At 35.6% G+C, this 23,030-nt stretch overlaps 1 protein-coding gene across 1 annotated transcript in view; it reads left to right on the forward strand.

Moving 5' to 3' along the window:
• The window catches only part of DOK6 (docking protein 6), a 253,584-nt gene that overhangs the window by 131,607 nt on the left and 98,947 nt on the right, over positions 1-23,030 (forward strand). Inside the window, exon 4 of the mRNA XM_056333389.1 lies at positions 22,832-22,951. Within this exon, the coding sequence (XP_056189364.1) occupies positions 22,832-22,951 (120 nt within the window). The remainder of the gene's footprint in view (positions 1-22,831; positions 22,952-23,030) is intronic.

Raw genomic sequence — 23,030 nt, forward strand, 5'->3', positions numbered from 1 at the left:
TTTTGGGGAACTGACCGTATTTACCCCAGCATAATAAAGGTTAAAAAAAATATTACTGTTGTTTTTTAAATACACCAAAAGGAAACAAAGGAAAGGTTTTAAGATTTAAAGGGGCCTTATCACAAGAAGAAATCTAGAATGTATATCCAGTATCAGTCTATGTTGCTATGGCTATTTAAATAGCACAAGCAACATAGACTTGAAAATAGAGGAAAATTTCTAGGACTTAAAGCAGTGAGGTTACATGCAGCCTCACAGCAATCCTTCCTCATTCCCATATGTGGTTTTTTTTTTTCTGCACTACACAATGTACTATCAAAGAAATGGAAAAATTCTTTTAACTCTGGGTGCTCGCAACTGGATTTGAGGTGCTGTCTTTCCCTAATGCTTATTTGAAAAAAAGTTGTTGGGATAGGTTTTGTTTGGTTGGGTTTTGTTGGAGTTTTCTTTGTTGTTGTTGAGGTTTTTTTCCAGGTAAGTGTGCTGGTATTTTTTGTATACAAAAAGCTATGCTCAGACACATGTATATATTGAGAAGCTCATCTTCCTGCATGCCTAATACCCATAATGTGGCAGTAACGCAAATGCCCCATAAACTCTTTCTAAAGTTGCAGATATGAAGTGAGCAATTACGGTTATGCAGGTCCAGCAAGAAAATGAAAATGGCAGACATGAATACTGATTAAAGTTAGATGTTTATGGTGCTAGTATGGATGCTGTTAGCATGATGAGGATTGTGCCTTTAATAATAGCTAGCTTTCAAGGAATAAAGCTTCTGGGTTGCACTAGGTCAGTGATAGATCATCTGGGAGCATGATTTTTCCTTTAGTGATGGCAGCAAAATATTAAGTGATACAGGTCCCTGCCTCTTTTAGGCTTGGTGGACCCACCAGCACAGGTTTGTGTAAAATTTATTTTGATTTCTAAATGACAGAATGTAAGGGAAATTGATGAACTGGCAAACCTATTGATAAAAGAATAGTAGGGCATTTGCAAATAATATGGATTCAGAAGCAAGAAAGACAGTAAATTAGGGCTGAAATGTGATTTCAGTGATTGAGTATAGAATGAGAGGTAGCATGAGAAACAGAAAAGGGGCAAACCCCCAGAGAAATCTCTAAAACTGCAACTGTGAAACAAATGCAGATATCCCTCAAGATACTGACATTTGTCTGGCTTCTCTTCAGTACCATGCCCCATTCTGTACAGAAGTAGATGAATTTAAGGCGTTTATTTCTTGCCAGGCATGCATGAACTGCAGTTCGAGAGTCATGGCAATCAAGAAACATCTTCATTATGTTTAGGAGGTTATACTTTTGCATTTCCTTAAAACTTCCACTGTTCAAGTGCTGGGGAGAATTCGAAACTTCAGTTTAAGGGGTTTATCCGTCTTCATACATCTATATTGATATAACATCACTGAAAATAATATTCTTGTGGTTGTTTTGGCTCAGTCCACCATTTTAATTTCTTGAATGTCTTGTTGCTGTGATGGTTGCCTTGATAAAACTCTTATACATCTATAACATAATCTTTTTTCTTCTGTATTCTTATGCTTTCAAGTTTTTCTGAGTGCAGTCAAACTGTGATAAGTAAGCCTTGTTATAATTCTGCAAAAAAAAATAAATTGTTGAAACTGAAAGACTGTTGGTGTCAAGTGGCAATGTGTTCCACAACGCAGGGTTTTTTTTTTTAGTTCTGTACATATTTTCACTTCTAAACCTATCTTCACCATTTGTTGGTGTTTCTTTCTTTAAAAAATAAAAATTACATTGGTGCTGTCATTTGAAAAAGCAGAAATTGATTTCATTTTTGTACTGAAAAAGCTTTTGGGCAACTGCCAAATTACTACTGATTATGAGCTAGGCTTTTTCTCCTTAATAGTTTTCACAAGCAAAAATATTCTGTGCTTGAAGAGTTTGACAGATGTCAGTGGAACATTAGATGTAATTTGTATCACTATATCCTTTGAAAGTTAAGAAGCCTGGAGGTTTTGGATTAAAATTACAGTGAAACATTGAGGCTTTGAGATGAAGCATCAGTGATCATAGCTGCTGTTATTGCTAACAATACAAATGGCTACATGAGCTTTAAAACAAGTTCCCGTTTTCACAGTTTTGTGAGTTTGAAGCTCCAGGATCATGGAAAAATAATTCTGTATAGTTGGAGTTATTCTGAAAAAATAGTATATTTCTCTGTTAGAATGTCAGAGGTTGCTATTTGAAAATATATGACCCTGTCTTTTCTACTTTCTGTTTGTGATTTTTTTAATATTATTTTATTTTTTAATATACTGAAACAGCCTTAGTTACTTCCCTGTAAATTTTATGGTTCATTGGAGGTCAGATACATGTTCTCACTTCCACATGTGGCACGATATTTTGAGAGTGAAAAGACAGGCATTGCATGAAGCTAAATATGTTTCTCTGGATTCTTACATTCTCCCTTTTTGATCATAATATTTGAAACACTATCCACTTTCAGGGCAAAGTTCAGTGTGAGTCATGGTTATAAGTGTTATATTCTAAGATTAATATTTACAATGCATATTCTTTTGTTCTAGGCAGATAGTTCCCTTTTCATTAATAGTGACTTAATTCCTGATTTTTCATGTTTGTTTATAAATATCCATCTTTATTCTGACTTTAACATTTAAAAATTAGAAATATTTGGATTTTTGCTCTTTTTTCTTGTATCTGGTTGCATTTCTGATGGTCTTTGTTTTTCTGTGCATTTTTTTCTGTGGTTATCTGTCTGAACTATATTGTTACCATTTTCTGGCACACATTGGTAATATGTATAGCTAGCAAATGGAAGAAATACAGAAAATACTACCCCATCTTCAGGACATAGATATTGATGGAACAGGTACTATAATATTACTTTCTGTCCTTTTCATCCACTTTTAGATTATTATTTGAGTGCAAACCTAATTCTAAAATTAATTAGTGTTTAAAAGAAAATATTTTGGGAAGAAAAATTCATATCTTCTTTTAGTAGAATTGCCAGCTTCTAGATTTGAAAACAGTAGACACACAAAATGGTCACTATCCCTTCAGCGCTTCTGCCAGGCAGGTCCCTGAGCTGAGAACACTGCTGCATTTTCAATTTGTAGGGCAAATGGGGGACAGCAAGGAAACAAGGTTAACTTCCAGCCTAGCAGGATTGTGCACAGGGGCTGTGACGAAATGAGTAGGAAAGATGTAAGATTGCTAAATTTGGAAATTAGAAAAGGTAAATTTGTTCTGGGACTGCAGTATGAGAAACACTAAATTTAAGACTTTGATGGTCAAAACATGTGGAAGCTGAATTTTTTTCTTTCTTTCTGTAAAGTTGCATTACATAGTTGTGTGTATTGCAGCTATGATAAGCATTCAGTTGCCCTTGCTGTTCATGTGCTGTAAACTTGTCTGGGTACCCTTTATTAATGCTTGACATAGTGGATCTAGATAAATAGAGAAGTTCTGTATTTTTCATTCTTCCTGGACAAATATTGAAGTGTAGACACTGTAGGTGCTTTCCTTATCACAGTTTTACTCAAAGGGACTGAAATTTATATGAAATATTAACTGTTCCTATAGGAAAAAAAATCAAACAAGATAGCTGAGATAACAGTGAAGCATCCATTTTAAAGTGTGTGTAGGACTCCACGAGAGTAAAAGAGCAGAAAAATATGTTCTTGCCTGCAGAAGCTGAACAACTTCAGAAGACAAACAGAAGAAAGCAAAGAAATTTCTGCTTCCTCTGGTAGATGGTTCAAGGTCAGCTGAATATTGATTTTAGAGAGACTAGGAGAAATACATGAATCTCAAAACCTCTGCCCTAGCACTTCAGCATACAGTTACTTTTCTCCGTAAGCACAGAATAGAGGTAGGTTAGGGATAGTAGAGTCTAGGCTGTCAGGCATACGGAAGTATGGAATTGTTTGTTGGACTTGAATAGAAAGTTTTCTAATCGCTCACTTGGTTTGGTTTTGGGGATTTTTTTGTAAGCTATTAGACATCTGATGAACCTCACAGTATCTGCAGTCTCTATGTTTTATACCAGAACAAAGTGTGTATGAGTGTGATGGCAGAAGCCCATAAAAATGCAGTCTAACAACATGGTCTAACACTTGGATAAAAGAAAAAAAAATAAATGTTTTTTCTTAGCCTCTTGCTGTTTACCTTAAAGTGATATCTGAAATTACCAATACACTGTGCATCTTTATATAAGATTTCTATATGAGATTTCTTCCTGATGTAATTTTGAGCTTCTTAGTGGGTTTGATAAATGTACTATGCTGGAAATAACTGCTAGTCCTATGAAACAAATATATGAAGATACTGTTTTATCCTTAGCATAATTAATGATATATATTAATTTCAGTTACAGTCTTTTGTAAACCCAAGAGAAGTGGATTCAATTTATTTCCTAGGCATATACTCTCTACCACCTAGGACTACGAAATGTAATAGTGTATGTACATTTGTATGGTTTCAAATTTACTACTTCTTCTGTTCTAAAGATTGCAATTTAAAAATAGATTTAAAAAATGTTCTTGTAAGAAGGAGATTCAAAGCTGTTTTCCTTGGAAATTCAGGGAGAACTCCAGAGCCTGATTATTGTAGTGTAGCTATTCTTCCCCAGGCTTTTAGGCTTCTGACCCCCATCACTGAGATACACCTGCCTTGATGCTGAACTTGTGGATTCTTCAGCAGCTTGCCAGGCAGACAGGCAGATATGGGTAGATTCCTGACAGTGCATCTGGGTCTTGTCTTGATGAATCTGCATTTAGTCAGAAAAGTCCCAACCAGCCCTAAGAATAACACATTTCAGAGCAAATCATCACTGATTTGAGACCTGTGCTTCAAAACTGTGCAGGAATGTTAGCACCATGTTAAGGTGTGTCATTTGCAAAGGCTTCTATTTTTCATTGCCTTATGAAGGGGAGAGTCTAATAAAGAAATTTTTTTTATTTTTTTTTTATGTCTTCATGGCTGGATACAACCAGTCTTGGCTGCAAGCCAGCACTAGGCTGTAAATAGTGCAGCCTATGTTAGGAAAGCATCATATCTCTGCAGATTTCCCTTGTTTTTCATCTGGTTTGCAGTAGAGTCAAATTAGAAACATAATCACCTGTTTTTGCCAGTGAATATGACGCTAGACCTCTGAGGAGTCAGCACACGTTCAATGACAATACTCAGACTGTACTATTAAGTAAAAGAAATCTGCACTACCTCTGTTCCCAACATTCATATCTAGGACACAGAGAATGTAGTTATTTTGTAGTGGGTTGACCTTGGCTGGCTGCCAGGTGCCCACCAAGCGGCTCTCTCACTCCCCCCTCCTCAGCAGGACAGAGGGAGAAATATGATGAAAAGCCCATGGGTCAAGATAAGGACAGGGCAATTGCTCATAAATTACTGAAACAGGCAAAACAGATTTGACACGGGATAACTAGTAAGAAGGTAGGAGAGTGAGAAATAAAAACAAAACTGAATTCACCTTCCTCCTGCTTTCTTCCCAGGCCCAACTTCACTCCCAGCTCTTCTCCCAAGCAGCAGAGGGGGGCAGGGAATGAGGGTTACAGTCAGTTCATAATGCTTCCTCCTCATGCTCTTCCCCTGCTCCAGCATGGGGTCCCTCCTGCTGTACACGGTCCTTCATGAACTTCTCCAGTGTGGATCCTTTCCACAGGCTGCAGTTCTTCATGAACTGCCCCAGCGTGGGTCCCTTCCATGGAGTGCTGTCCTTCAGGAATGGACTGCTCCGGCGTGGTTCCCCTGTGGGGTCACAGGCCCTGCCAGCAAACCTGCTCCTGCAGAGCCTCCTCTCCACAGCTGCAGCTCCTGCCAGGAGCCGGCTCCAACATGGGCTCTCCACAGGCTGCAGCTCACCTGAGGGCATGTCCACCTGTAGTGGAATGGGGTCCTGCGTGCTCTGCAGGGTGGATATCTGCTCCACCATGGTCCTCCATGGGCTGCTGAGGCAGGGGGACAGATAGCCTGTGCCACCATGGTCTTCTCTAAGTGCTGCAGAGGGGTCTACTCTGGTGCCTGGAGCACCTCCTCCCGCTCCTTCTTTCACCATGTCTGCAGGGCTGTTTCTCATTTTTGCTCACTCCTCCCTATCACATGCTGCTGTCAGCATTTTTACTGTATCTTAAATGTGTTTTCGTAGAGGCACTACCAACATTGCTGATGGCCTCAGCCTTGGCCAGCAACGGGTCTGTCTTGGAGCCGGCTGGCACTGGCTCTGTCAGACTTGGGGGAAGCTTCTAGCAGCTTCTCACAGAAGAATGCTCCCTTAGACCCTCTACTACTATAACCTTGCCATGCAATATGCTATGCCAATACATATATGAAGCAATATTTTGTGAAGGAATTGTTAGCAAATAAGCAAGTTTAAGATAATCCTGTGTAATTGTTTATCATTTATTTTGTGTCTCTTCTTTCATTATTTTTTTATTACTGGGTCTAGTAGTATTAAGGCTCGTGGGTTTTAAGCACATCTATTTACTTTGCTTATCACTCACTCAAACTCCTAATGCTTTCAGTCTGTTCTTCTGGCAGGTACTGGGATGTTACAGACTCAGTAGTAATATGTCAGTAAAGAAGTACATAGCTGGTGGACTTCTAGATTGTTTCCTTTTTTCCATTATTTTTCCCATTTAAAATTTTTCTGTGAAAAAAACCCAGAAAATACAATAACTTAACTTATACATATTGTGTTTGGGCACATTTCTACTTCTTTCCCTCTGGGATTGTGTAATATTCCATCTGTTTTCCACAACTTCGCTAACACTGGAGTAGAATCCAACTATCAACTGAGATAAAGAGTTCTCATCTACATGGAATGTAGGTCAAATCTTCTGGGATTTAAGAATATGTATCACCCTGTAAAATTACATGACTTCTGTGGTTCCTGACCTCTCCTGAGAATAACGTACATTTAGTGACAGCAAAAAAATCCTGACAGTAATTTATAGATTGAATTTGGAGTATTGACAGATGATGTATGGCTAGTTGATCCTAAGGAGAGTTCAGTGAATAACATGACAATTTACTGCTCCAAACCCAAAACACCCGATCTATTTTTCATTCTTTGTCACTATTCAGCTTGCATTGCATTACATGTAGCTACCTACAGTGTTAAAAGTTATATGGGACTGTTAGGTTAACTGTTTCAAGCCTTTTGAAACACTTTTGTCACTGAATGAAGGCAAGCTGAGAAGAACAGCATGTGTAAATGAGCACAGAAAGTTTTGTGTGCTGCTAAGGTGTGCTTAACCACATATTCAGCATGGGATATTCTACTTCTTGTAGTCTAGTCATGAAAATTTTGGACAAATCTCTGCACGTTTTAAAAAAAAACACCCACCAAACAAAACAACCACAAACTACAAAAAAACCCACCCAAAGATCAATATTTGATGTCCACTGTACATCTATCTTCATAACATTTGGAGAGGTTTCTAGAAGTTACTGCCAATGTGAATGTTGCTATCAGCATTAACCCAGCCCTGCTGAACAATCGGAATGGAACTGCAGTCAGGGGGATTCGTAAAGCTTATACATTTGCATTTCACAGCTGGCTAGCAGTGAGAACTAAAGCAATTCCTAAGACTGAACCATGTTTGGGACTACTGCAGTTATATAGTGATAGGCAAAGATTTATGTGACCTCTGACCCGATGCTCTTGTGAGATTTCTAGTTGTCCCAGCTTCCATACCTGCAAAGCAAAGTTGCTTAATGCACTGTCACAGCCCATTCCGTTTTTTTTTTAATCCCTTTGGCAATATTTAATGGGAAAACGTATTGAACTATGGCCTACCTTTAAGAACATAAATACATTTTAGGTAGAAATAACTACATTTCAGTAATTCATATTGTTGATTTTTCCTGTGTTTTTGAAAAGAGTACAACATCTATTATTTGTTATGTCCTCCAAATAAAAATAGAAAATGTACTCCCTTCAGAAAAGTACAAAAAGCTTTCCAGTAAGTAATTACATCCTCTTAACCTCTGAGAACTAGCACACAAAACAATCTCTTTACCTGGAGAAGCATCCAGTCCTTTTGTGAATTGTATAGAGTATGACATTTGTGTTTTAAATTATCAACTTCTTCCCAGTAGTTATGCATTGGTGTTAACAGTAGTCTTATCAAGACTGTATTTTCTGAGAGTAGTCTAGCATTATTGAGACCAGCTTCAATTATTTGAGATTTAACTAGAGTAGTTCATTGATCTCCAAAAATAGGGTTCCAGTTACAAACATGCACTTTCATAAAATGGTCCCATTTATGCATAAAATTTATCCCAAAAAGATTCCCAGATTTCAGGTAGATATGAAAATGAATCACAAATATGCCAGTGACCAGAGATTTCAGTTTCTAAATAGTGTATTCCCAGACAACTGAGATTCCCCTGTTTACAGTGATTGATAACCCTGCGATTAAGTTTCAAGCAAGTCAGCATTAGATCTCTCAAAGAGAGATCTTGTCCTTTTCCTTGGTAAATAGATAAGAATGTTTTCTTGAATGGATTATACTCTGTGAATAGTTTCTCTGTCAGTTTGGGACATTCAGCCTTAAATTCTCTGGAGATCTTACACTAAATCTTTTCTTTTTTTTATTTCAAATAAGGAAATTCAGTCTAAGGCCAAGAAGCAAATTGTGCTTCATACACCCAAAGAAGCTTAATTTAAAAGAAAAGCTTGATCAGTCAAAATTGGTGCTCCTCTTAATGTAGTTTTAAAGGAGAATGGTTTTTAAAAGTGGCCCAAAGTGCACTGCTTTTCGTCACATCAATATGGTATCAATTGCAATTCAGTCTTTTCTATATGAAGATTGCACTGAAACAGGAAAATGTGAACATATTTTCTGAAACTGCAGTTCAGGTACATTCATACAATGTTTCTGTAACTTGTACAGAAAAATGAACCTTTGAGGTCTAAAAAAGCTTTTTTTTTTTTTTTTTTCAATTTCTCTCCTAAAACATGGCTGCTTTTAAAGTTTTGTTTTAAGCAATTCCAGCTGCTTCCAACTGCTACTAAACCTGCTTTGCAAGTTAATCTGAGGGTAAAACTGAATTTAATCTATAGAAAAAACATGAGGGAATCTCTTGAATGCAGATGCATTTAAGTTTTTAATATTTATATGGTTAAATCTGGTTTTCAATTTTAATTGGCTTTGAAATCTATAGAATATTATAGATTTATGCAAATAAGGAAAGTAAGGTATTAATGATGGCAAATATATTACTTTTCTCCCTCCTGCTGAAAAAGCTAGCATTGGTATGAATATTTTATATAAAAATATAAAAAAAATTGTGCTCTTATTTGGGAAAAATTTTGAATTTTTGCTTTAGATTCAGTTCTTACTAATTTTTAATTATTCCAGAAAGCAGAATAAACATTATATTAGGTTTAAGCTTTGCAGGTGTTTGGAGGATCAGACTTGGAATACTGTTTGATAGGTTTTGGTGACCAGTTTAGTTTTGGTGACAGTTCAGTGCATCCTTTCAAGCAAGTTTTGGATTGCATCATATTTGATGGATTTATTTTTTTTCTTCATTCAAATTGAGTGAACACTCATATCAATTCTTCATGCCAAAGTGAAGACAAAATTAACACTTCTGTCCACAAAAGTAATGTAAATATTTCCAAGCTGTATTAATGCTTTGCTTGTAACAATGCACTCATACAGTGTTCTGGCAGGTGTTAGGGGTTTAAGCTTTACATTTAGCAAAATCTTTATAACATGTGCTAGTCTTTTGATGTCTTATGAAGATTTGAGCCTTACTTTGAAGTGAAAGCTGTATATTAATCAGAATTATGAGGACTGTTGGCCTGCTTCTAAATGATAGAAAACTAGATCTGTTTTCTTCCTGGAAAGCTGTACATTTTGAAAATATGGGACATATCTTAGTTTTTCCATGTTTCTGTCTGTATCTGGACTTAATGTTGCAATGAATTTTTTTGAAAACTGCAGCAGCATAGAGTTGTCAGCAACTCTTATGAGACTATTGGGTAGCATTAAGGAGTGATTAGCTTGCATGTTTTTAGTCATGTAAGGTAAATTTGAAAAACTAATCTCAACTTCCTCGTTTGTTTTTAAAACCAAGCCTTTCCTTAAAAAGTGTGTGTAATTCTAAAGTTATTATACTATATGTATTATATAATACTATATTATATATAGTATAATATATAATACTATATTATATATTATATAAAGTATAATACTGTTATTTTTATATTAATGAAATCATATAAACTGGTCTATTATGAAACACCATTTGTTTCTAAACTGGACATAGTCAAAAATACTCCTGAGTTTAGGAGAAAAAAGTAGGTCTATTGGCTAACTGAAAAATTCAGCAAACTTAGAATTAATGAAGTGGAAAAGGGAACCAAGTCTGTCAGCAAGGAGATCATTTAATCATCTTCCAGATAAGAACAATGGCTCACTGATACATATTATCTCAGTTTCAACAAATGGGAAGTACTTTGTAAAGTGTCCCCCAAAGATAGCTCCTTGGACTGCTGTTGGAAAATAGTCAACTCCATTTCAAAATGGTACTTGCTCAGTAACAGAACAAATTTAACTGTTTCTTTAGAAATGTCTTCACTGGCCAAACTTCTCAGTAGCTTAGCATTTTGTTTCAATTTCAGGGGGAATCAGTCCTGTAACTGAAGTTTAAACTGAAGTTTTTATTCCATAAATAAATAATTAAGTCAATATTACAGCTGTTTTTTCTGCCTAGATTTTGTTATGGATAATTTTGACTGGACCTAGAAATTGAAATAATGAGATTAGAGAATGTGCTGTGGCCATATAAAATAAATACGGGTAATAAATATAAAATGAATGAAAATTTGAATGTGCTAATGGACAGGCCTCTAGATAATTAAGCTAACCTATTTAGAGAAGACAGGACTGTGTAAGGTAAACCTGTAAACATTAGTCCAGTAAGAATGATAAATGTCTTACTGTGTAGCTTCTGCTTTATATTCTAAATATCAATGATCTTACCAAGATAAATTTGCTTGAATGTGCAAGGAAGTGAACCTAAACTTTGCTATAGCTTACAGCCACCTCACTGAAAATATGAGAAGTGAATTAAACAGGTGTCTGACATTTATCTCCTCAACTCTGTCTAGTGATGGGAAATGAATTAATGCAGGGAACTCAAAAAGCCAATGTTATTTCAAAATGTTTTTTCTCACTTGACAGTGTGAATCTTTTTCAAGTGTAGTACAATGTCCATGATAACTATGTGATTGAGGAAGCAATGCTCCCAGCATATGTCACCAGATATAGTGGCACTGCCCCGTTAGTAATTTCTGTCCTTGCTGCTGTTAACTCATCATCAATAGAGTACAAATCAGCATTATTCAGATATGTAACTTCTCTGTATTACATTTGTCTAATGAATTCCAATGTGTTCTGAGTATAACTAGTTTTGATTCCACATGGTATTTCATATTGACAGTTACGCTTTTTGCTGAGAAGTGTCTATTATTTATCTATAGAAGTGTAACTTAGATGAAAATGTAGTTTACTGCGGGTAAGGACCAACTGAAAAGAAATTCTAAAAATCATATGCATCATTAATTAGTCCTTCAGATGCAATGCCCTGCTATCCATTTCTTGATATCTGGACATTTCCTTGGATTCATAGCCTATAAAAAACCTGCCATTTTAGTAAAATGTAGACAGAAGTATATTAAAAAATAATAGTGTAAGTCAACGATCTAAGTGAAAAGGCCTAATATCTTGATTTTTAAGGCTTTATTTTTAAGATCTATGATCATTCTATGAGAAAATTGAGTAGGAAGAAGTTGGAGAAAAAGTTGTATGTTTCTGCATGTGATTATGTCAAACTACTTTACAGGCAGTTTGTATCTGCATGCACGCTAAATTAAGAAAATTGTGGTAGCCCGTTAATTATGAGGTTTTAAATAATTCTAATTTGGTAAGGTCATCACATTTATAATTTTATTCTCCTTTGTGAATCAAATAGATGACATGTAAAAAACATTTATGTAAGCTGATGAAGATTTATTATGAATTCTGAAAAGTATTGTCTTTAATGGAATCTTGAAGAAAACCTACAAATTTATAACTCTGAGTATATGTAAAAACTTTCATTCAAATTTGATCTTTATACTTATAAGCATTACACATATATTTGTCAGTGTAGACCTTGGACTTCATAAAGGATCAAATCAAGGGAGTAAAAGAAGATGCCAATTTTTCTGATATAAACAGAAAGGGTTTCTCTCTTTCTAGCTCAGTAAAGCATTACTCCTCCAAAATGTCACTATCATTTATATAATAAGTTTCTTTCATTCATGCTTCAAACTACTATATTACACTATTAGTTTTGGGCATGGAAACTGATCCATTACTTTTGAAAGTTATAAAGATTCTGTGCAAAGATATATGTTAGGTTTTATTGTGAAAATGTGAAGAATACTAAGTGTCTGCCTGCCCTTATCTGACTCAAAAGAAAGAAGAAAATTATACATTTAGCTGCTTTTAGTGATTTGGCTGCTATTACGATCTCATCATAACACTGTGATCCTGTGTTATGTTAAAAAGCCCTGATGTGAAATTCATATGTTTACGAGTAAGTCAGGAAACCCCTGTTTACACTCAAAAATTCAAAAGGTTATTTATTTTTACATTTTTTAAGGCAGTAGAGCTTTTAGGAGTACGCCACAATTTCCAAGCAGAAAGAAGAATAACATTCAAGTCATTTTCTCATTTAAAAGCATTAATGCAGAAAATAGGGGAAAACATATGACAGCCTATATATTGTAATTTTGCCCATTTATTGAGTGTGCTGATGGTGCTGGGTAACTCCTTTTTTAATGGAAGCAATTGATTTCCTCATCCCTACTCTTAATTCATTTACGTTTATAATTTGTTGTCTTGCTTGTTCTCTCCATTAAAAGATAGCCAGGGAGAATGTGGATTTGAATTTTGTTTAGTTCATGAGACATCCCGAAAAGGACATTTGCCTGGAGTCCAAGTAAGGAACACAGAAGGCAACCAGTCTTTGCTAGTGTATTAATCCAACCCGTCCATAAAGGAAAGGATGTTTATCCTCTGCCCTCCAGTACTGTCTGTGTTTATAAATCAGTTCACAAGTAAGCTGTAAGTGGGCAAGTGATCACCAGTGTGCATAAATTACTGCTACATCTTCAGATACTGTTTTCCACTGCAATCAGCACCCCTGATTTACAAACCTAGGTCCTAATCTTCCTGTGCAGTTCCCACTTTATAGGATTCAAAAAATTAAATTTAAACATTCTTTATACTTTCATGATGAGTTGTTTACTCTTAAATAAGGATTTGAAGTAAAACAGTCTTTCATCAGTGACTCTCCAGTTAACGTGGCCTTAAGCCATCATTCAGCAGAGTTCTTGAAGTTTCAAATGATTGGATTTTGGTATATTCTGTAAGATTGCTTTCATCAAGACTTACTCTGATTTTCTTGGAGGAAAATTACACATAATTGAGGTTGAATTTATTTGCTGTATTCCTGGTTCAGCAAAGGATGTAGTTCTGCTGTACTGAATCTTAGAAGTGTTCCACTGAAATAAATATAAAAATATTTTAAAATCTCATTAGTTAATGAAAATTGGGATTCTAAGTTTCAACTTTAAGCAGACTGCCTTTTCACAGGCAACCATACGTGCCTCTTACTTAAGATCATCTTGGTAGAGATAACAGTAGTGTATATCGGAAACCAGGAATCTAAAATGGCATCATTTCAATACAATTTTATTTTAGGAGATTAGTATTTACAGAAGGTTCGCCTGACCGGAAAAGGTCTGTTTTCATAGACATTCAAAGAATGTCTATTTTCCTAGAACATTTTCTAGTTGAAATAATATTTGCATGTATCAAATATAGGGATCCGTTTCATCCTGAGAATAAGAGATACAAGTGTAAAATGAGAATAAGAAATGTGAAAAACTCATAATAAAAATCAATCCCTTTTGGGTTTAATTCTGTAGATATGAAATTTGAGACAGGCATTTCTCATTATATTTCCCTAGATGCTAACTCTAGACTATGAACTGTTAAGATTTTTTTTTTCAGTATCACCACATCAAAATCCACCAAGAGTTAAGTAGAAGACACGCAGTCATCTCTACCTAATACTTTGTTTTTTTCTGAGAGAAAAGTTTTATGCAACTGAAAATCAAGTAGAGCACATACCACGTTATGTTCTTGCAGATTATTTCAGTCAGAAGTTGTCTGTAATTGCTTTGAATGACTTTCTTTGTGCTTTATTTTGTCATAAAATACTCTTGTTAACTCTAGTAGTAGAACAAATTCACAGCATTACAAGACTAGTTTTAGGATTTGGGGAAAAATGCTGTATCTCATGGGCAATGGAAGCACAATAAGAAAAAGATTAGTCTTTGATTAGGTTTGTTATTCTGAAGTGGTATATAGCATCATGCAGGAAAGGTTTCCTAGAGTCTGCAACATCGTAAGGGGGCAACACTAACACTGCCCTCCGTGCTCAGCCAAAATAGGACAATGTTTAATAAATCTAAGTATTCACAGCTGTAAGTCTTGCTTCAGTCAGACATGTTTAGCCAAAGAAAGGAAGAAAGGGAGATTGCAAGGACTTCATAGTCTGCTAGTCATTGTCTGCTTCTATTGGTATAATGCAGAAGCTATTCAGATGGCTGGAGTGAGTGTCATATGGTCAAACATATAAGAGCAATGAAGCATATAGTGCCAATGCTACATATTTTTTTTCTTCTGTATATTGAAACTAGGCCTTGTCAGCTTGATTTTGTGTAGGAAAATAATGTTTTCAGAATTAATTACCTCATCTAACTCTTTTTCTGATCTTCAAGTGGCAAGATTTTAGTCAATAGGTCAAAGGTAAAACTGAATATTTAAGATACTAAAAAAAATAATGTGAAATTAACCTTAGGATTTGTACTAGTTTATTAGGTATGGATCCTCTTACTAAACCATAACTTAAACACTTGACAATGGGAGAGGAGCATACTTCATATTTACGAGAAGGTATTAAATTTCCCATGCATTTAAGAAAAGGCCCTATAACTTTTCCAAGAAGATTAAAAGTATTGTGGGAGTAGTCTAAATCTGAAATGTTACAAAATTTTTAAGCCAGAAAAATGCTGTTGCTAACTGCCAGTCATGGGGTAGCTGCATAAGATGATGTGATAGCATCCTCTGTGTGTTATGTTACTGGTGACAGACCCTTTTTGACCGATCCTGCTTATGTCATTCCCACTACAGGCAAGCTGCCTGATGTTATTTTACTGTCGTGCCATTGTCATTTAATGTTAATAACTGTTGAAACAGGTATGGATTGACAGTCCTGGGGAACTGTCTAATTCCCATGCCAGATTCTTGTAACTAGCCTGTTAGTTTCAGAAAAGATGTAAATGTTTCTCCTACATTCAGGTAGGTTTATGTAATTATTACTTCGCACTTGAAAAAAGGTTTGAATTGAGAGTGAAAGTTTGCCAGAATATTTTTTAGTAATGATGCTCTATCAGCTCATTGTTGATCTGTTGGACATACAAATGCCTGATAAACATTTACGGTATAATGACAGTCACAAATCCCCAGCGTGAAATAGAAAACATGATTTGTAAAAATACCTATACATCTACCCTCAAGGACTAATTTATCCACTAAGTAACATTTTCTTCTTGGAATGGCTTCATTAATTTCTGTAGCACTAATCACTGAGTAAAGTGATACTCACCTTTTTTAATAGCAGAAATTGCCATCGACCTAAAGGAAAAAAAAAAAAAAAGTCGTACAGTTACAGTAGCACTAGTATTGAGCAAAGGAAATTGCTTTCTTGTAGACTATTTTTCTTCATTTTCCCATACATTCTCTATTTTTTAAACAAGTTAAGTGAGTTCTGTTTCTGTATGAAAAGTACATTCTCAAGCATCATTTGCGATAGGGATACTTTTTTTCCCATTGCTTTAACTTTAGTTAGGGACTGCTAGTCAGCATTGCGGAGCATTTATTTTAGGGTTTGAGTGAAGGGTGCTCTTTCCCTGTAATGTTGCAATTGAAAGGAGGAGCAATGTAGGTAAGAGCAGATATTATGTGCAACTAAAGTCTATTTTAGGAAAACAGTTTAATAGACAGTAACATCATTATGATATTTTTTAAAAAATACTTTTATTGCCTTTAAAAGCATTCACTTAACATTGTGTTTATATTATGAACAGGGTAGTAGATGATTTTGTAGCTGAGTGCTCATTATTCAAGCTGACACTTTTGATCAGACTTGCAGAAACGAAGGAGGTATTGTCAGGAAAATGTCAGTTTTCATATACCTTGATAACTACAGGGATGCACAGATGACTATTTGCAAATGCAGGTACATGCACAAATTAAAATTACCAGAACCCCCTTTGTGATGTATCTTGCAGCATTTTCAAATAAGTATGGATGATTTTTGGCAGAAATTTCAGTTTTAATTTTACTATACCTAGTAAATGTTGTTTGTAATTATTGTAATTAGCTGCACTATCCTTATGCCAACACAAATTTAAAATAGCAGATGATAAGAAAATGAGTTTATTTTTTTATAATACTTAGACTATATCTTCCCTTAGTTAAAAAAGTGCATTAGCACAATATACCAACAGTTAAAGAATATGTATTCGTATTCTGTAGTTATTCATTTAGCTCGATTTCTGCATTATTTAGTATTACCTTAAGAAAAAAAAAATGCTCAAATTGTACAGAGAAGGGTGGGAAAGTCATTAAACTGATGGTATATTTAGAAAAATAGCTGGAAATAGTTAAACATTAAGGGTCTTAATGGTGTTAAAAGGAAAAAGTGGCAATGACAAATTTTTGAGGAACTTGACTCACTGACTTTTTTTTTTGACAGAATATTGTCAGATTTCCTTTAAAATATTTTGTCACAGCTTGAATATAGAACATTTTCAATAAGTTAATGAAATTTAATAGTATATGTTGTTTTCTTTCATGCTTTTCCTTTGTGTTTTTGGTTCAGTGATTTACACTTAGGTAATAACAGGGCCCTCCACTCCAGGTGAAAGATCCAAAAATCACAGTTAAATAAAAAAACAAAAAAAATTTCCTTAGAGGTAGTATTAGTTGAAACACAAGCAAGAATTCTGTGTATGAGTCCCATATCTCATAAAATATCTCATAAAATATCTTGAAATATAATTGGTCAATTAAAAAATCATTTTAATAACCAAATTGTTTTCAGACTTGCAGCCCACTATCCCTGTTACTATCTAATTGAAAACAAGTTTTAGTCTACTTACAAATTTTCTGTTCTTTTAAACTAAATAGAACTTACGTCCCCTTCATTGCTTCCTATCTATCATTTACAAAAAATTGCCTAATTGATGCATAGTGTTAATCAGTAATACATGTTATTACCAAAATAAGCGCTATCCATATGTTCCTCTGAGCAGAGATAAGAAATAGCAACATTGCTTTATTTATATCTGTGTTTGAGTGTCTGTGATGTGCTCTAGTAAAAGTACCCTAAGTAGTGGAGTCAGTGTTAGATAACATTTAAAACATTTATCAAATAAAATCATGTTTGAATCATCAAAGGATGATATATATCCTGATAAAGGATATAGGGGTTTAAGGTATTATTGATTTTGATAACGAATTACATTCCTGCAGGCAATAGTGTTATTTGCTAGTGAAAAAAAAATGAAATTAAGTTGCTGTATATATTATATGTGGCACATCAGTCTTGTGGGAATTTTATCATATTTTTTCCTATTAACTTCTAATTAAGACTGGGTGATTTTTAGAAGAGATAAATTGTCACTTGTGACTTTTCTGCACCATCATTCTTTCTTGGTAGAGAATATCAGGTCTAAGGCCTACTAATCCAAACAGGAAAGATTCTTTGGTTTCGTTCAGAGTAAAAATATTCAGTTGGATTTGGACGTCATATAAAAGTCATTTAGAGGGAAGAAGAGTCAAACAATTTGTGCAGAAAATACATAAAATTATTTCAGAAATTAAGAAACTGACATTCTGGGTTTGGTTAGTTTGATATTAGGGAAAGCTCAAAGAGTGAGTTGTTTTGATTTGCACAAGGACAATGTTTGTTATCCCCTCTAATATTGCATACACGTTATTTCCAACTTAAATCCTTTGTCACATCACTTTATGTGGGCTGTGAGAAGGGGAAGAGGCAAACTTCCTCATCTTGTTTTAAACTTTAAGAGTTGCATAGAAATTGAGCCCTTTTTTAATGAATGTGGTAACTTGCTGCTGCTAGTGATGGAAGGGATCTGCTGGCATGGAAAGCACTGCCTTGCAGAGCAGGACGTGGCATTACTCAAGGAGGCAACAGCTGGACAGATCAGGAGTGGTCACCTCTTTTGGGCTCTATCCCAGGCTAGCGGTATTCGGCTGTGATGGCAGGCTCCTGTAGGATTGTGCAATATGATCACAGGAGGTAAATGTGAAAGAATGTGAAGTTGTCAGGATCCAGAAGGTAGTTGATTTACTCCACATGTAGAATGCTTCCCAAATTAGGACTCTGAAAGTAATCCTGCCTCTAGCCTTAGAGACCTAGAGGATCACTAAGAACAGTGAAGTGAAATGTATCCGTATACCTGTATCTACGTCCCACCCCCCCGCCCACCCCCTGTAGAACATGATGTGTAACATGAACCGTTTAAAACCCTAAGTAGCAAAAGAGCTCTTTCACTATTACAAATTTGTATTTCTAACACCATTTGCCAGTATTATTTCATCACCATTATTACATCAACAAACCCATTTATATTGCTGTGATATTACTTATTTGCAATGTACAACTGAAGTGGTTGGAGTAGATACAGTAACAGTTTAATCACCTTGGAACTGAAGTAGAAATTACATATGACTGCAGGCATGACCTAGAAGATCAGTTAAACTGCAGGAAAATACTGCCAATAATAAGGTAACACGTTTACAGATGAGTTCCCAGTAATATTTATTATGCAATAAACAATGCCTAATCAAGGTCTCCTATCCTTTTTGTATTTTATCTCACCTCATGACATTTGTATAGAAGTGTTTTATAATTGAATAATAGTAAAGATGAAAATGCAAGTATTTGGATTTTACTTATAGCTGTAAAAGCACGCTTTACAATTTATCATGCAGTCCAAGAATTCAGTTATCTTAAAAGGAAACTAAATTTTCCAATGACAAGTACAAGTTATGGCTAAACCCTCAGCATTTAGCACCAATAAATCTAATCTAGATGCATATAAAGAGAAGAATTTTGCTGTCAGTTTTTTATGACTTGGTTCCTCTGTAATTTTTCATCTATTTCAACATATGCATGTAATCAAAATAAAGAAGTAACAATACTATCACTGTTTTGTGACATGGTAGCTGCCATTCCTGAAGATTGCTACTATGACTAATGCATTTATGTAGTATAAATTACAATAAACAAATTGTTAAAATCATAAATAATATTTAATTTGTTATCCAGAAACACAAAACATTCTATAGACCTTTTACAAAAGAATGGTGAACTGCTTTATAGATGCACATGATGAAAGGCTTTGGCTTTGAAAGGGGATTCGCCTGCTCCTGAAGATTTCACATGTCTGTCAAGGAAAAGGTTGAAGGCAATTCCTTGCAAGTAAGCAACAGCTATTAGGATGCATTAGGTAAACCTGTCTTGCACAATATCCTCATACCCTTGACCTTTCAAACACATTTGTAGATAATGTTGATGCTTCTGACAGCAGACACAAATCTGTGGGAGGATATTTCGGTTCTGCATTGAAACTATATTTTCTGTACTATTAAGTTGATCGTTTTTTTAAGATACAAATTTTGAGTTATACAGTAATACAATGTGTGTTATAGCCTACACTTTGCAAAATATAGCCGTGACCTTATAATGCTCACAGTAAGATAAGTTTCTTCTGAGTGGCAGCTGGAGAATGGTCTAATCTGGGTCTAATCATCAATGTATGGCAGTGAAGAAGCAGCAGCTTAAATTAAACTGCCAGAGTCAAACACTCTGAAAGGCAGTTTCTGGATCCAAACTTTCAAGATCTAAATGTTCCTATAATAGAGAAAGGCAAGTGGATTGAGGAAATGAAAACAAAGATGCCCACAAGAAACAGTTTCCTATAACAATGCTTATGTTGTTTCCCCAAAAATCTATGGGAAATGTGGTGTGAGAATACATATAAATAGAACTTAGTGCTTTTACGTGAGTCCTGTTTTGAATATATATTGACATTAAACTGGATTTATGGAAATGCCAATGTGTTTTCATTTCTTCATAGTTTGTAGAATTGGAAAGGTTAGTTCAGTGTTTGTTTACCATCATCTCATTCTGCATTTCCAGAATGTACTCTTTCAGTCTGGGTGCAGGCACAATGAAAGTAAGTAATAAAATGCAGATTTTGTAAAATATGTAAAATACTACATCCTGACAACGCTCCAGGAAAAATTACAGAGTTTATACATTCTATCAGGATATATATTTGTGATACAGTTTAGGCAGAAAAGAAATTGTGAGAGGGAAGGGAACGAAACATGGGAGCACTGGACTAGATTTGCACTGTCACCTTTGTGCTACCACCAGTCTTTCTGCCCAGATTCCCCTGAGTTTATCTGTAGCTGGAAGCAGATGTTGGATGACTCAGTGGAAACCCTCCCTGGGGGGGCTTGATTTACTCAAGTGCTGGTGTGCTGCCCCCTACACCCTCTCTGCGTGCTGCCAGAACATGGCAGCATGTCTTGTGGTCCATTTTCATCATCTACCTGGCATGAAGCCCTCTCCATGGGAGGGTATAATTTATAAGGCATGGCTCTGGTCCAAGCGGCTTCATGAATATCCGAAGAAATGGCAAAAGCTGAAGGAGGGGAAGGGAAAACAGGAGGGAAACTTCATGCGTGAACAGAAGATAAATTTTGGAGATAGGCTTTTAAACAAATTCATCCTACTTCTTTTAAAAGCCTGGAGTGTTTATTACTGTTCAGAGATAAACCTATTCTCTCCTTGCTTCCATCAAGGAGGCTGTACCTGTAGGAGCATAAAGGAACAGTACAATGTTACCTTAATATTTATTTCTCACATATGAAGTTAAATGTCATCTGGATGTTACTGACAGAATTTCTGTCTCTTACCACCAGAAGCTGAGGATGTTATGAGAAGAAAAACTTTGGATTTCTGTCCCCTGAGACAAAGATTGCATAAATTCAGGAATGGGAATCAAGGGGAAACCCCTTTGATAACAGCATTCTGAAGAAGCCCCCCAAACTGTTTGTACCTCTGTGACAACAGCCACATTTGGCTCTCAAAAATCCCAGAACAGGCTCGATCATTTGAGCTGCCTGCCTGAGAATTCAGTCTACTGATAGCCTACAATCAGAGAATTCAGTCTACAATCTGTTCCTGGATTATTCAAGACCCTGCAGAAAGGAGGGTATCCAAAGCGTTTTAGACACCTGGAATTGCATGCCTGTCTCCCTTTCTTGTCCAACAATTTTTTTTTGTCATGAGATCTATGCCTAACCAGATGAGAATTTGAGTACTGTACTAATTAGTCATGGAAAGATTTTTCTTGGATATAAATTTTCACTAATTACGATGAGTCATTATCACTACACACTTCAGGGCTTGCATTCAGTATTTTTCTCTCTCTCCGAATTTCAGCACTACATTTGAGAGATTGTCACGTAAGTATTTTCCAGTTGTTCCTAAAAATAGGAATGAAAAAACTGTGGCAGTTTAATAGAGACATTTCTAGATGCTTGGAGTCCCCCACTCCTAAAGATGATCAGGTGTACACTGACTGTGACAGTGGACACTCAGTGTGTGCTTGGTGCCAAGCCTGCTCTCCAGAAAGTTTCCCTGCGGTGAAGCCTATCCTATAATAAAAGGCAGACAGCCTAGTTGCATTATTTTTATTAGCTGTGGTTTCCCACTGTGTTGAATGCCAACTTCAGGTGTTGGTGGTTTGACAAATGCCAGGAATTTTGTGATGTTAAGTTTGGGAAGTGGATAGGATGTGGCTGGGTGTGGAGAGGGGTTGCTGTGCTTGGGGGGATTTTATCTCTTGGTAGACTGGCAGATCGGGAGCGCTACGATGTATGTCAGTGGGATGCAATGGAGGACTCAGGAAGTACTAGGAGGTTTTAAATTTTCACACGAATGTTCCAGCTAATGCCCAAATTGATCTGAGACCAAAAGAAGATGAACAAAACTGAAGAAATAAATTATTCAGGCAAACTTGACAGGCATAGCTGTTCCGTACAGCAGAGAAGGAAGTTTTTCATTTGAAGATCTTTTTATTACATTTTTTTTCCTTTGCTCCTAAAATATACTCTAGAACCTTTAGAAACAGAAAGTACTTTAATAGTTCAGATTCACCTAAAGAGCAGTAAATAGTATTTCAGATATTATCTGTACTTTTTTTTAAATTGCATTTTCTCTTTCAAGAAGGCCTACTAGATATACTGTGTAGATAGATAGATAGATAGATAGATAGATAGATAGATAGATAGATAGATAGATATACTACCTTGAAAACTCATTACTTATTCCCCTTTTTTGTTAACTCCACCTCCTGTACCTGAATTTGAAAATGTAACATGCAGTCCTAATACTGTAAACCCTTTTGGGAGTTCATAAATCAAGGCAAAGAAATTAATGTGGAACTTTATGATAACAACTCATGTTTCAACAGAATTATGTTGTCATAAAGCTGGTCAGTAAGAATGTATTGATTTAGCTTCACACTTTTTTGAGTAAAATGTTAAAACAAACATATTTTTTTTCTGTTTTTCCAGAACTAGAGGCAGAGGAATGGTGCAAACATCTTTGCATGGAGTGTCTGGGAACCAGGCTCAATGACATAAGTCTTGGGGAACCAGATTTGTTGGCTGCTGGAGTCCAGAGAGAACAAAACGGTAAGTAACTTTGTAATTACTCTGAGATCAGTTCTTAGGTCATGTCCCATACTATCTTTCCTTGAATTTCTTGTTTGGA

Source organism: Falco biarmicus, chromosome 3 (assembly GCF_023638135.1).
Source record: "Falco biarmicus isolate bFalBia1 chromosome 3, bFalBia1.pri, whole genome shotgun sequence".
NCBI lineage: Eukaryota > Metazoa > Chordata > Aves > Falconiformes > Falconidae > Falco > Falco biarmicus.